Source organism: Cherax quadricarinatus, chromosome 27 (assembly GCF_038502225.1).
Source record: "Cherax quadricarinatus isolate ZL_2023a chromosome 27, ASM3850222v1, whole genome shotgun sequence".
NCBI lineage: Eukaryota > Metazoa > Arthropoda > Malacostraca > Decapoda > Parastacidae > Cherax > Cherax quadricarinatus.
Window position 1 is genome coordinate 18,371,463 of NC_091318.1, and position 16,147 is coordinate 18,387,609.

Here is a 16,147-nt window from a genome sequence, read left to right on the forward strand (position 1 = left end):
ATTATGACATGTGTAAGAAAGGCCTATTACAGTGTCAAAAATATACACTTTGGCCGGAGGCCTCCTTGATTTTGAGGCCTTATGCTTCAGCATGCCAGGCCTATAGGTAAATCCGGCACTATATGGGATGCATAATAAAGATATTAGATTAACTTAACCACTTTCTATGTTCTTGACATACAGTTGGGTGCATTATATTAATCATCAAAACATCTGTCAAGTACACTTTATTGGAATAGAAATTGATACAATGTAACAATGATTTGAGCAGCATGGTGATCACAATTGTCTTACATAATAACATACGTGTAAATTACTTAGGATAACCTCAAAAGTCAAAGTGACTTATTTCCACTGGGGTCCTTGTAATACCTTATTACTAGAAGCCTAACTATTAGATGCAATAGAAATCGGTCATGATTTTAACCATAAAAATAAAACAAGTAAGTCAACTGTGTGAAAATCACTTACCATAAAAGAATATAAAACAAGAATAAAGTTTTATTTGTTTTGAAGGGAAACCAGAATTACAAGAATAAAGTAAACTGAGTAATTTACATGAACATTAAATCGAATGTTCACTATCAGAAATCATTTTTCTCTTTTTCTATGGTTTCATTCATTAGGAACCTTTTAGTTCTCTTCTAGAACTGGTTCATGCTACGAGTGACATTGAAATGTTCAACCAATCCGTTCCACTACTTTACTGCTGCGTAATATTTGAGGCCTGGCCACCTACTCTAGGTATTACAAAATTGTTTACTTTCCCTAGTACCATATTGGTTTTAGTTCTGACTGTGTTTTTATGAATATAACCGTTCACTGGTTTGTTGTTATAAAAATATGCACTTAATTTGTGTTATTGCTGACCTTAATAAACCACAATTTCTGTTTATTATAAAGCTACGAGATATGCTATTTGTTGGCAGTTACTCCCGGGAGAGCACACAGCATTTCGAAGAGCAGGTTAGCGCCAGTAAGAGCAGTCGTTCCCTGGAAGTCATATGGAGGAGATACCTGAAACAGCATAATATATAAATTTAACTTCAGTAACAAAAACAAAAGGTGGGACCAAGTGAACCAGGTCCTAAATGACATAATCTGGGAAGATACCCTAAGAAAGACGGATCCAAACATATGTTTAGAACATACTCGAGGTATGCTCAAGGCATATTCCTTTAAAGAAAATGAAGAGAAGATGTAAACTAGAAAGAGAAAAGTGCTCCCTATACAGGCGAAGGCAAAGAATAACAGAACGGCTAAAAGAGGCCAATATATCTGTAATACGAAGGGAGGCACTGGTCAGAGAAATAGCAAACATTAAAAGAATCGTACAGGAGTCAAGAAACGTGGGGAGAACTAAAAGCCATAAATGCAATTGAAAGAAACCCAAAATATTTCTTTTCTTATGCCAAATTTAACTCGAGAGCAACATCCAGTATTGGAACCCTACTTAAGACGAGACGGGTCCTACACAAATGACAGCAAGGAAATGAGTGAGCTATTCAAGTTCCAATATGACTCGGTTTTTAGCGAGCTGCTAACCAGACGACGAGTCGAAGACCTAAATGAATTTTTTTATGAGCGAGACAGAATTTGGCAGACTCAAACCTATCTGATATTATCCTGATGCCAAATGATTTCTAAAAGGCGATAAATGACATGCCCATTTACTCTGCCCCAGGCCCAGACTCATGGAACTCCCTGGACTAGGTAGCGTATCTTTAATCTATCACTGGACTAGGTTGCATATCTTTAATTTATCAATGGCGAGATGTGTTCATTTATATCCCATACCTGCAAGTCCCTCCCAAGAAGCTCATTACTAGTAATCCCTTTCTTAAATCACTTGTTAAAGCAACTGCTCAAGAAGAAATTTCTCGCCTAGCTGGTAGTAATAAGTTATCCCAAGTTATATACATTGATGGATCAAAGCAGGAGTCTTCTGGCAGGGCTGCATCTACTCTTGTTGCCACCTCCCTAGATAAGAACGATAACAAATTTGTTGAGTTAGGCATAAGAATTAAAACTGGGCGTCTACACTGTAAACTGAACTGTTTGCAATCCTAATGGCGATAAAGCTAACTTATGACACTGAGCTTGAATCTATCATCATTACTGATTCTATGTCATCATTGAAGGCTCTTGACTCATATAATGACTCCAACAACATGCTCATTGGACAAGTCAGGTATAGATACTCAAAAATCAGGGACAAAGGAATTAATGTACAATTGCTATGGATCCCATCACACATTGGATTACTTCATGATAAAGTTGATATGTTAGCCAAGAAGAGTACCCAGAAGGAGAATGTAGAATATAACTTTGGTATATCTGTGTCTAGCATTAGGAATAATACTAGGAGAGAAGTATATAATGAAAATGATTGTTATAGGAATGCAGTTAGAAGTTGTAGTGGCCAGACTTAGGCTTGGTTACAAGTACTTCTGGCAGTTTGGGAGACACACAAATGATGATCAAACTAAATGCAAATTATGTGATCAGGCATATGGTCACTGTCTTGAACACTATGTGCTTAATTGTCCACTTATCGAGGAATACAGAGACACGCAGTATAATAACATATGTGACATGTCAAGATATCTTATTAATGAAAATAAGATACCAGATATACTAAGCAAATTTCCTAAATTTGCATGTAACAGATAAGTGAACTGCAGATATGTAGATAAATGAAAACCCATATGTACACCGGTTAACCCTTTTGGGGCCTAGTTCCTAGGCCTTTTGTGTATCCATATGTTCTTACGCTACAGTCCACAGAATGTATATGGGGTGCACAATAAACTAGCCACTTTGTGGCAAAATCTAAATCTCTAACCAACTATCACAGACCAAGTTGTGGACCTCTGGCCTAACATCAGACCAGGTTGTGAACGGCCCAGGTTATAAACTTTTAACCTAAAACTAGACCATGTTATTGACCTTAAGTCTATCACTAGACTAGGTTGTGGATCTTTGACCTATCTCTGGACCGGAATGTGTGCCTCTAACCTATCACTGGACCGGAATGTGTGCCTCTAACCTATCACTGGACCGGAATGTGTGCCTCTAACCTATCACTGGACCGGAATGTGTGCCTCTAACCTATCACTGGACCGGAATGTGTGCCTCTAACTTATCACTGGACGACAGTCCATCAACAGTTTGTGAACTTCCTCCGAATAGTAGGTATGTACAGCTATCCTTCACCCGGAGACTCACCTCCACTAGGTCGCATCCTACTAAGTTTAGTCCCCGACATCCTCGGACGATCTCCAGCGCCTGTATGGGAGTCAGCCCTCCTATTTCTGGAGTACCTGCAATCCAAAAAGAGTTTTTTGAGTTTTAGGTATTCATTAATGCACAGTCAATAATAGTCTATTATCTGTCGTTATCCATATCATGTGTATATCCCGATAAGTACCCAACTACGGTACTTAAGAGTTAGTTTGTTAACTGAATTATGTACCCCTTACCCATTCTGTGGGCGATAGTCAAAAGATTACGAAGGCATAAAATGGGTCCAGGGATTGGACCCCAAAGTTTTAATAGCTAAGCAAGTTACAGTTTTAATGAAGTTTTTACATGTTTATATCTGGTTACAGTCGTAATGAGTTATTTAAGCGGACATGAAATCAGTCACAAAATATTACAGTGAAACTTATATGTTGATTTGAATTGATCATGTTATCTTATGGCCCAAACATTGTTAGTTAAGGAAGTTATAATAGTAATGAACTATTTATAACAAATGAAAAACTAATAATAAAACAGTTCTATTTGTAGTTGTCTCTAGCGAGTCATATTTTAGTTGTACTTCAATTTAAAGAAATTCTTATAGATGTTAATGTTATACTAGAATGCCTATATTTTTTTACACCTTTTCTAAAGAATTTAGTCGCCAGTTATCTTAATCAAGAAACTTGATAAACAGGTTTAGCATGACGTTCGACAAATCAGAACATATCATTGATAAGCTGGAATGTTAAGTACAGAGCACAGTTTATATTGTTATCAAGATATCAGGACTAGAGTCGTCTTACTAACGTTTCTTGCTCGTGATATTATCTCCAGGTAGTCTGGAATATTCTTACACATGATAAACTTCCAGCAGGACTGGAGTTATCTGATAAATTTAATTAGTGAACCAGCGTGTGTTCCCAACTTGTGGTTTTAAACCACGACGCTCTATATGAGTACCAGAATGGTCAACTTACCAGTGCCAGGACAGAAGCCAGGATCAATACCATCAATATCAAAGGAGAGGTAGACTGGTTTGTCACCCATCTTGGCTCTCACCTCCTCCATGAGTGGCACCAGAGACTTGTGCCAGCACTCCTCAGCTGATACTACGCGGAAACCCTGCCAGGTTTTTGAGTTTTAAGATAATAATAATAATAATAATAATAATAATAATAATAATATTAATAAATAATAAATCTTATAGGTAGTAGGTTGGTAGACAGCAACCACCCAGGGAGGTACTACCGTCCTGCCAAGTATGTGTATAACGAAAGCCTGTAATTGTTTTACATGATGGTGGGATTGCTGGTGTCTTTTTTGTCCCATAAACTTGAAAAAGATTTCAGGTACGCCTTGTTACTTCTACTTCAGATCTAGGGAGGCCAAGCCCATTACGATTCTCTCCAAATCGCTTTTGCTCTCTAGGCTGGAATACTGCTGTACACTAAAGGCCCCCTTCAAGTGTGGCGACATTGCAGACCTGGGGAGTGTACAAAGAACTTACACGACACACATAAGTACGATAAGGCACCTAAACTACTGCGAACGGTTGAAGGTCCTTGATCTGTATTCCCTCGAACGCAGGTGAGAGAGATACATGATAATATACATTTGGAAGGTCCTGGAGGGATTGGTACCAAACCTGCACACGGAAATCACTCCCTATGAAAGCAAAAGACTCGGTAGGAGATGCAATATTCCCCCCGATGAAAAGCAGGGGCCCCACGAGTACACTGGGAGACAACACAGTAAGTGTCCGGGGCCCGCGACTGTTCAATTGCCTCCTAGCATACATAAGGGGGATTACCAATAGACCCCTGGCTGTCTTCAAGAAGGCGCTGGACAGGCACCTAAAGTCTGTACCTGACCAACCTGGCTGTGGCTCGCACGTTGGATTGCGTGCAGCCAGCAGTAACAGCCTGGTTAATCAGACACTGATCCACCATGAGGCCTGGTCTCAGACCGGGCCGCAGGGGCGTTGACCCCCGAAACCCTCTCCAGGTACATTTAGGTCACACTACATATACATGTACACGTTTATATATACACACTGATCTGAGTTTTCTTTGATTTTATCTTAATAGCTCTTATTCTTATTGATTTTCCTTTTATATCCATGGGGAAGTGGAATAAGAATCTTTCCTCCATAAGCCATGCGTGTTGTAAAAGTCAACTAAAATGCCGGGAACAATAGGCTAGTAACCCCTTTTCCCATACAGCCTACTAAAATAGAAAAAGAAGAAGACCATCAAAGTGGGAAGTCTGAATGTGTGTGGATGTTGTGCAAATGATAAGAAAGAGATGATTGTGAATATTATGAATGAGAAGAAGCTGGATGTCCTGGCTTTAAGTGAAACAAAGCTGAAGGGGGTGGGAGAGTTTCAGTAGGGAGAAATAAATGGAATTAGGTCAGGGGTTTCAAATAGAGTTACAGCTAAAGGAGTAGCTATAATGTTGAAGGATGTGTTATGGCAGGAAAAGAGGGAATATAAATGTATTAATTCTATTATTATGTGGAGTAAAATTAGGGTTGGATATGAAAAGTTGGTTATAGTAAGCATTTATGCACCTGGAAAAGAGAGAAGTGTAGAGGAGAGAGAAAGATTTTGGGAAATGGGAGAAGGGGAGGGGAGTTTTGAACAAAGTGTGAGAGTACTTGTGGTTGGGGATTTTAATGCTAAAGTGGGTAAAAATGTGGTGGAGGGAGTAGTAGGTAAATTTGGGCTGCCAGGGGTAAATGAAAATGGGGAGCCTTTAATTGAGCTATGTGTAGAAAGAGGTTTGGTAATAAGTAATACATATTTTATGAAAAAGAGGATAAATAAGTATACAAGGTATGATACAGCACGTAATGAAAGTAGTTTATTAGATTATGTATTGGTGGATAAAAGGTTGATGGGTAGGCTTCCGGATGTACATGTTTATAGAGGGACAATTGATATATCAGATCATTATTTAGTTGTAGCTGCAGTTAGAGTAAGAGGTAGATGGGCTGAAAGAAAAATGGAAACAACAAGTAAAAGAGAGGTGAAAGTTTATAAACTTAGGGAGGAGGAAGTTAGGGTGAGATATAAGCAACTATTGGCAGAAAGGTGGGTTAGTGTAAGTATGAGTAGTGAGGGGATTGAAGAGGTTTGGAATAGTTTTATAAACGCAGTATTAGAATGTGGGGCAGAAGTTTGTGGCTATAGGAGGGTGGGTGTAGGAGGAAAGAGGAGTGATTGGTGGCACGATGAAGTAAAGGATGTGATAAAAGAGAAAAATGTAGCTTATGAGAGGTTTTTACAAAGCAGAAGTGTTATAAGAAGAGCAGAGTATATGGAGAGTCAAAGAAAGGTGAAGAGTGGTGAGAGAGTGCAAAAACAGAGCAGATGATAGAGTGGGAGAGGCACTGACAAGAAATTTTGATGAAAATAAGAAAAAATTATGGACTGAGATAAACAAGTTAAGAAAGCCTAGGGAACGAACGGATTTGTCACTTAAAAACAGAGTAGGGGAGTTAGTAGATGGGGAGATGGAGGTATTGGGTAGATGGCGGGAATATTTTGAGGAACTTTTAAATGTTGACGAAGAAAGGGAGGCGGTCATTTCATGCACTGGCCAGGGAGGTATAACATCTTTTAGGAGTGAACAAGAGCAGGATGTGAGTGTAGGGGAGGTGCTTAAAGCATTACTTAGAATGAAAGGGAGTAAAGCAGTAGGAACTGATGGGATCATGCCAGAAATGTTAAAAGCAGGGGAGGGGGATATAGTGTTGGATTGGTTGGTATTTTTGATAAATAAATGTATGGAAGAGGGGAAGATACCTAGGGATTGGCAGAGAGCATGTATAGTTCCTTTATATAAAGGGAAGGAGGACAAAAGAGATTGTAAAAATTATGGATGAATAAGTTTACTGAGTATACCAGCAAAATTGTACGGTAGGGTTATTATTGTTAGGTAAGACACATATGCAACAGTTAGGTATCTTTATTTCGAAACGTTTCGCCTATTCAAGAGGTTGCTAGTAGAATTACAATAAATCAACCACTCAAATCATTATGAAGCTCTGTATAGTCTGCAGTCAATCAAACAAACGGGCTTCCACATGGATAAATTGTCATTTTTGTGGAAATTGGTGTCACGCCCCTTGTGCAGATATCCAAGAACTAGCTACAAGCAGTATTAAAACAGGGAAGTGTTTTTGGGTATGCCCAAATGAGGAAAATCTGTGGACTAAAATCACAAGGGTATTAAAAGAGGATAACATCAAAGCTGCTTTCATAGACAACCTGGAAGCTTTCTACAACAGATGGGAACATAAAAAGTCTGGGCTGAATGGTACTGCCCTTGATACTGGCCATGTAGTCACAAACTGTAAGGCTGGAGGTGATGTCCTGGTAGTCAGTAAATGTGGGGCTGATAGTGCTGTCCTGGGAGACAGTAATGGTGAAGCTGGAGGTGCTGTCCTGGGAGACAGTAATGGTGAAGCTGGAGGTGCTGTCCTGGGAGACAGTAATGGTGAAGCTGGAGATTTTGTCCAGGTAGTCGGGAATTATACGCAGGAAGGAATACATATAAATGACCTCATAGGGGACAGGAGCCGTAGTGGGGAAACAAGTGTAGTCAAAGATAAGATAAAACCAATATTGCAAACTAGAAATACCACAGGAAATAGCAAACAAGAGGACTCCACTAGCTATAGTGAGGATATATTACCAAAAACAACTGGTGGGGGCTCCATTGTTGGTGCTAGGGAGGATAGGAATAAGACAGGGAAACATGCACCAACAGGGAATACAGTCACAGAAACCCAAGGCAAACGGAAACCAAGCCTGTGCACATACTATGCACTTGGTATCTGCAGACATGAGAAATCTGGAAAAACAGACGGGACGTGCAACTATGACCACCCTAGAAAATGCCATGCCCATATGACAACAGGAAAATACAAACTCCCTTCCTGTAAGCTTTTTCACCCTGAAATGTGTACCTCTTCAGTACAGGAAAGACTGTGCTATAACTTAAATTGCCAGGCACACCATCTAAAGGGTACAAAAAGATACAAAACATCCAGGCCATGGGAAAACCTGGGTAGCCACAGCCACTCAAGAGGGAGAGGTTTTTTAGTGCCAGGAAGGAAAAAAAACTGGCAGGAAATGGCAGAAATTGTACACCAAATCCAGTCATTCCTGGAGTGGAACCACAGTCGATGGCCTCCACTCCAAACCAACAGATACAGATACTAATGCCGGAGAAAAAATCCCCCCCCCCAGTACCAACAATACCACCAGTCCGATGACATTCTTCTTTGCAAATATACAGGGTCTAAAGCCAGCAACAAACAACAAAATACCTTTCTTCCGTGGACTGCTTGCAGAGGCAAAGGCAATGTTCACGGCTTTCACTGAGACCCACACAAAGGATCACTTCGACAACGAAATATGGATCCCAGGTTACAACCTATACAGATGTGACAGAGTGAACAGGCAAAAGGGTTGGCCTGTACATTGCAGAGTCACTTGTTTGCACAGAACTGCTTAATGCCTCAAATGATGTAGTGGAAGTTTTAGCAGTAAAGGTCGAGAACCAAAACCTAGTCATTGTGGTAGTCTACAAGCCTCCGGATGCAGCATCCCAGCAATTCCAGGAACAGCTGTTAAAAATTGACCACTGTCTGGAAAATCTTCCAGCTCCTGCACCCAACATCTTGCTCCTGGGGGATTTCAACTTAAGGCACCTAAAATGGAGGAATATAGCAAATAATATTGTTGCAGTAATAACACCAGGAGGCAGCTCTGATGAAAACTCACACTCACACGAGCTTTTAAATCTCTGCACAAAATTCAATTTAAACCAGCAAATAATAGAGCCTACTAGACTGGAGAATACACTAGACCTCATCTTCACTAACAATGATGATCTGATAAGAAATGTCACCATATCAAAAACAATATACTCAGATCACAACATAATTGAGGTTCAGACATGTATGCGTGGAGCCCCAGACCGACATAATGAGACTAGTCACGAGGGAGCATTCACCAAATTCAACTTCAATAACAAAAACATAAAGTGGGACCAAGTAAACCAAGTCCTAACATATATAAGCTGGGAAGATATACTAAGCAACACAGACCCCAACGTATGCCTAGAACAGATTAACTGGGTGGCACTCGATGTATGCACAAGGCGTATTCCTCTAAGAAAAAGGAGGAGTAGATGTAAAATAGAAAGAGACAGGCGCTCCCTTTACAGGCGACGGAAAAGAATAACAGCGGCTAAAAGAGGTCAATATATCTGAAATGCGTAGGGAGACACTGGTCAGAGAAATAGCAAGCATCGAACTCAAGCTAAAGGAATCTTATAGGAGTCAGGAATCGCGGGAAGAACTAAAAGCCATAAATGAAATCGAAAGAAACCCAAAGTATTTCTTCTCCTATGCCAAATCAAAGTCGAGAATAACATCCAGTATTGGGCCCCTACTTAAACAAGATGGGTCCTACACAGATGACAGCAAGGAAATGAGTGAGCTACTCAAGTCCCAATGTGATTCAGTTTTTAGCAAGCCGCTAACCAGACTGAGAGTCGAAGATCAAAATGATTTTTTTATGAGAGAGCCACAAAATTTGGTTAACACAAGCCTATCCGATGTTATCCTGACGCCAAATGACTTCGAACAGGCGATAAATGACATGCCCATGCACTCTGCCCCAGGGCCAGACTCATGGAACTCCGTGTTCATCAAGAACTGCAAGAAGCCCCTATCACGAGCCTTTTCCATCCTATGGAGAGGGAGCATGGACACGGGGGTCGTCCCACAGTTACTAAAAACAACAGACATAGCCCCACTCCACAAAGGGGGCAGTAAAGCAACAGCAAAGAACTACAGACCGATAGCACTAACATCCCATAATATAAAAATCTTTGAAAGGGTCCTAAGAAGCAAGATCACCACCCATCTAGAAACCCATCAGTTACAAAACCCAGGGCAACATGGGTTTAGAACAGGTCGCTCCTGTCTGTCTCAACTATTGTATCACTATGACAAGGTCCTAAATGCACTAGAAGATAAAAAGAATGCAGATGTAATATATACAGACTTTGCAAAAGCCTTCGACAAGTGTGACCATGGCGTAATAGCGCACAAAATGCGTGCTAAAGGAATAACAGGAAAAGTCGGTCGATGGATCTATAATTTCCTCACTAACAGAACACAGAGAGTAGTCGTCAACAGAGTAAAGTCCGAGGCAGCTACGGTGAAAAGCTCTGTTCCACAAGGCACAGTACTCGCTCCCATCTTGTTCCTCATCCTCATATCCGACATAGACAAGGATGTCAGCCACAACACCGTTTCTTCCTTTGCTGATGACACCCGAATCTGCATGACAGTGTCTTCCATTGCAGACACTTCAAGGCTCCAGGCGGACATCAACCGAATCTTTCAGTGGGCTGCAGAAAACAATATGAAGTTCAACGATGAGAAATTTCAATTACTCAGATATGGTAAACACGAGGAAATTAAATCTTCATCAGAGTACAAAACAAATTCTGGCCACAAAATAGAGCGAAACACCAACGTCAAAGACCTGGGAGTGATCATGTCGGAGGATCTCACCTTCAGGGACCATAACATTGTATCAATCGCATCTGCTAGAAAAATGACAGGATGGATAATGAGAACCTTCAAAACTAGGGAGGCCAAGCCCATGATGACACTCTTCAGGTCACTTGTTCTATCTAGGCTGGAATATTGCTGCACACTAACAGCACCTTTCAAGGCAGGTGAAATTGCTGACCTAGAAAATGTACAGAGAACCTTCACGGCACGCATAATGGAGATAAAACACCTCAATTACTGGGAGCGCTTGAGGTTCCTGAACCTGTATTCCCTGGAATGCAGGCGGGAGAGATACATGATTATATACACCTGGAAAATCCTAGAGGGACTAGTACCAAACTTGCACACGAAAATCACTCACTACGAAAGCAAAAGACTTGGCAGACGATGCAACATCCCCCCAATGAAAAGCAGGGGTGTCACTAGCACGTTAAGAGACCATACAATAAGTGTCAGGGGCCCGAGACTGTTCAACTGCCTCCCAGCATACATAAGGGGGATTACCAACAGACCCCTGGCAGTCTTCAAGCTGGCACTGGACAAGCACCTAAAGTCGGTTCCTGACCAGCCGGACTGTGGCTCGTACGTTGGTTTGCGTGCAGCCAGCAGCAACAGCCTGGTTGATCAGGCTCTGATCCACCAGGAGGCCTGGTCACGGACCGGGCCGCGGGGGCGTTGACCCCCGGAACTCTCTCCAGGTAAACTCCAGGTAACAGTAGGCTTCTGTTGCATATGTGTCTTACCTAACAACCTGTCGGTATTTTATACCATTTTAATGTTCAATCTGTCAGACACTGCAACACAAGGGTATCTTGGTACAGACCTGCAATCAACTTCGACAACCTCTACTAGTGAGAACGGCTGGATTTGAGAGGGACCTGACCTCCCAACATCTGCGTTCTTACTTCTACTAGTGACCTACGTCTCACCTCCTGGCGCTATATAAGGCTCCATCCTGTCACTTCAACTCCATATTGTTTCAGACTATGAAACAATGCTCTTCTCCAGACTGAGGGACTGACCACCTCAAAACTTTAAATGTGATGGACTGATTACATCGTCTTCAAGTCTCTTCTGCTTCTATCAACTTTTCTGTACTCGACTGAAGAAGCCTACTGTGTAGGCGAAACGTTTCGAAATAAAGATACCTAACTGTTGCATATGTGTCTTACCTAACAACCTGTCGGTATTATATACCATTTTAATGTTCAGGGTTATTATTGAAAGAATTAGAGGTAAGACAGAGAGTAGGATTGCGGATGAGCAAGGAGGCTTTAGATTGGGTAGGGGATGTGTTTGCATTGAAGCATATATGTGAACAGTATTTAGATAAAAGTAAGGAAGTTTTCATTGCATTTATGGATTTAGAAACAGCATATGACAGAGTAGATAGGGGAGCAATGTGGCAGATGTTGCAAGTATATGGAACAGGTAGTAAGTTACTAAATGCTGCAAAAAGTTTTATAAGGATAGTGAGGCTCAGGTTAGGGTGTGTAGAAGAGAGGTAGAAAGTTGAAAGTGAACAAAGAAAAGAGTAAGGGTATCAAGTGATTTAGATAAAGAAAAATTGGATATCACATTGGAGAGAAGGCGTATGAAAGAAGTGAATGTTTTCACATGTTTGTGAGTTGATGTATCAGCGAATGGGTTTATGAAAGATAAGGTTAACCATAGAATTGATGAGGGGAAAAAAGGTGAGTGGTGCATTGAGGTATATGTGGAGTCAAAACACGTTATCAATGGATGCAAAGAAGGGAATGTATGAAAGTATAGTGGTACCAACACTCTTATATGGGCGTGAAGCTTGGGTTGTAAATGCTGCAGCGAGGAGGCGGTTGGAGCCAGTGGAGATGTCCTGTCTAAAGGCACTGTGTGGTGTAAATATTATGCAGAGAATTCGAAGTGTGGAAATCAGGAGAAGGTGTGGAGTTAATAAAAGTATTAGTCAGAGGGCTGAAGAGTTGTTGAGGTGATTTGGTCATTTAGAGAGAATGGATCAAAGTAGAATGCCATGGAGAGCATATGAATATGTAGGGAAAGGAAGGCGGGGCAGAGGTCGTCCTCAAAAAGGCTAGAGGAAGGGGGTAAAGGAGGTTTTGTGGGCGAGGGGCTTGGACTTCCAGCAAGCGTGTGTGAGCGTGTTAGATAGGAGTGAATGGAGACGAATGGTTTTTGGGACCTGACGAGCTGTTGGAGAGTGAGCAGGGTAATATTTAGTGAAGGGATTCAGGGAAAACAGTTATTTTTATATAGCCGGATTTGAGTTCTGGAAATGGGAATACAATGCCTGCACTTTAAAGGAGGTTTGGGATAATGGCAGCTTGGGGGGATGTGTAATAGGACAGATATATATAAAGGGGCTGATATTGAAGTTTATTTCAGGTCACTTTTTATATTGTATCTTATTATATGCCTAGAACTTTGTATCTGCATCTCTGCGAAAATAAGTGATTATATGAGTGAGTTGAAAGTGTTGAATGATGAAATTTTTCGTTTGGGGACTTTCTTCTTTTGGGTCCCCCTGCGGGAGAACAGCCACTTGTTGAAAAAAAATTTCTTCTCAAGTACATGTCAACTATAATTCTTTTATAAGAAAAATAATACTAAACCTACGAGGTCATACAGGAAGCAGGCAGGGGTACCTGGGTACCTGGAGAGAGTTTCGGGGTCAACGCCCACGCCGGTCTTGACCAGGCCTCCTGGGGGATCAGCCCGATCACAGGCTGTGCTCGGCTGCACAAACCAACGTACGAGCCACACCGGCGGGTAGGAACTGACTTTGGTGTTTGCCAGTGCAGCAAGACTGCCAGGGTCTGTGAATCCCCCATGTGTGCTGGGAGGCAGTTGAGTAGTGCAGGATCATAGAAAAAACAAGGTGGAGGATAACAGAAGAGAGTTAGAAAGGGCTGTGAGGAGTGCCAGAGGAAGGATTATAAAAGGGGTTGTGTAAAAATCAGTTACAAAAAATGTCAAGGAGTCTATGTCAAAGGTGTGGCCGTCAGCAAGGAAGGAAGGTAAAGAAAGGGCGTTAAGTACTTCGGGAAAATTTGCGTGCTCGTTGATAGACAGGACAGTCAATAGAATATGGGAAATTGAAATCAGACAATTCTCGGGATGGAGCGGGCGCTCTCCGTAGATACGTATATAGGCCTAGCTGACATCAATGATATATTACGATATTGAAATCCCTTGTTATGCAGAGCATTCGGGAAATTGGGTAAATTTTGCCCCAGGATCGATAAAGCAGTCGGCTATTTTAGTGTTAGGTGAATGGGGACAGCAGGTCATGAAGATTAGAGAAGGGCAAAGAAGACTTTAGAGTCAGGCTAGGGGGCAAAAGAATGAAAACCTCACTTAAGGCTAAAGGATCTTGGGGTGAGTATAATACAGAGCATATCCTGAGAGGCACATCAACCAAATAAAGAAAGCAAGTTACAGGATATTGAAAAGTGATAGTCAGCCCAAATTCACATCTAATCACTATCAACTAATCTAGTGGCATATAAAATAATGTTCCCTTTGTGATTAATACACCACACACACAAGTTTTATGTAACTCTCTAATTAATATATATATTGTTACCCTACACTACTATACATCAGAAAATGTTCCAGAAAGTACCAGAAGAGAAGATTCTTTAAAGATCCCTACATTTTTTACCTACTATCATATTTACTCCCCTGCAACAAACACATACTAAATATTGAATAATAACTGATTCCTGATATGAAAAAGCTGAGTGTCTTCTATCATTGGGAAACTTTATTTTTCCTGGCAACACATGCTGCTAGTAAGTATAACAGTCAATCACCTATATGTTGATGGATGTAGTGCAGTTACCTTAACCTGTGATTCAGGATATTTTTAAGACTGAATGTCTATCACTCAGTTCCCAGTTACCCATGTCTACCTTCTTGGTTATCCCAGGTTATCCTTGTGAACTCTTGCTGCGAGAGTGGGATGCTGTCTCAATGATTGGCAGACAGAAATGAAGGCTCCATAACATCTTGAGCTTAATTATCCATATGGGTTTTTCGCTCCACATATATAACATAATAATCTCCACCTTACTGACGCTGAATGACCCACAGAGTTTTAACTTAACATAAATCAAGTAAATTTACCTGGTTTATCTGCCAGGCGTTACCATCCTGTGCATGACAAGAACCTCAGACAATCTGGAAGGTGGCGTGGGGTCTATGAGGTCTTCCCCGAGCGCTCTTCTGAAGGGTGATCCCTGGTTGATCTTGGCTCCTAGGGTGATGTCTGATACATCGGATGAGCATCCACATGCACCAGTCCCCCCCTGCCCCTCTGAGCCTGTACACAAGAAGTAATACACCTACATTAAATATATCTATACATATTTAAACTAGGGTAACTCCATAGCGAGGATGTCATCAAAGGAAGGTGGTGTTCGTTAGTTTAATATGGGTTTTTAGCCCCTTACCCATCATGATGGGCGTAGTCAAAGGATTACAGAGGTACATAATGGGTCCCGGGGGCTGCACCCAAAGTTTTGATAGCTGAACATGTTACAATGGTAATGAACCATCAAAGGAAGGTGGTGGCAACAATGTTTAAACATAAGTATATTAGTCTTGCCATGAGATTTTTTTTAATCTAAATCATTCCTGCTAGGCGCTCTTGGAAAGACATATGCATTTTGAGATTCCTTTCTTTCCCTTGTAAAAAGAAATGGTTATGTATGTACAGTTAGTGAGGGTTACCTTTTATGGCCTGTAGGATGGGGTAAGTGATAGTGTGGTCGCCCCATCGTCAAAGGGAATACAGCCAGTGCTGAGGGTTCCATATGCGATCCTGATGTGTTGCACGCCTCAGGTAAACTGTGGATGGGCCATGGCACCTTCAGTGTCTGCTATTTTGCAACATACGAGGTGCTACCAAAAGTTCCAGGACTGCAGCGAAAAAAAATATATAGGCTTATTTTATCACTTCGTGGAGGTTCTCCATCGAAGTACTCTCACTAAAAGGCTATTCCCCTGATCCCAGCGTCTCTGCAACTTCTCGAAACATTACTGCAATTCTTTCCTAACGACGTTAGCGCGGCCTGCGATTCTGCTTGAATCTCATCCACGTCTTTAAAACGCAGCCAATTTAGGCCATTTTTATTTCTGGGAAGAGAAAGTCACCGGGGCTAGATCTGGGAGCAGGGAGGGGGAGGGACGACCACAAGTAGTTTTCGCCGGAAAATGAGTTTTAATGTGATGAACGACCAGTGTTTATTTCTTAACTGACGTTCGTTCTGTTTTGAACTTAAAAAATTTCAGAACACT

At 41.3% G+C, this 16,147-nt stretch overlaps 1 protein-coding gene across 1 annotated transcript in view; it reads right to left on the reverse strand.

Annotated features, from left to right (window-relative positions):
- Window positions 1-212: 212 nt before the first annotated feature.
- LOC128691213 (guanidinobutyrase) overlaps window positions 213-16,147 on the reverse strand; it is a 38,621-nt gene continuing 22,686 nt past the window's right edge. Inside the window, 8 exon segments of the mRNA XM_070089060.1 lie at window positions 213-1,017; window positions 3,229-3,323; window positions 4,224-4,368; window positions 14,975-15,042; window positions 15,045-15,128; window positions 15,131-15,172; window positions 15,584-15,624; window positions 15,626-15,697. Coding sequence (XP_069945161.1) covers window positions 916-1,017; window positions 3,229-3,323; window positions 4,224-4,368; window positions 14,975-15,042; window positions 15,045-15,128; window positions 15,131-15,172; window positions 15,584-15,624; window positions 15,626-15,697 — 649 coding nt within the window. The 3' untranslated portion in view covers window positions 213-915.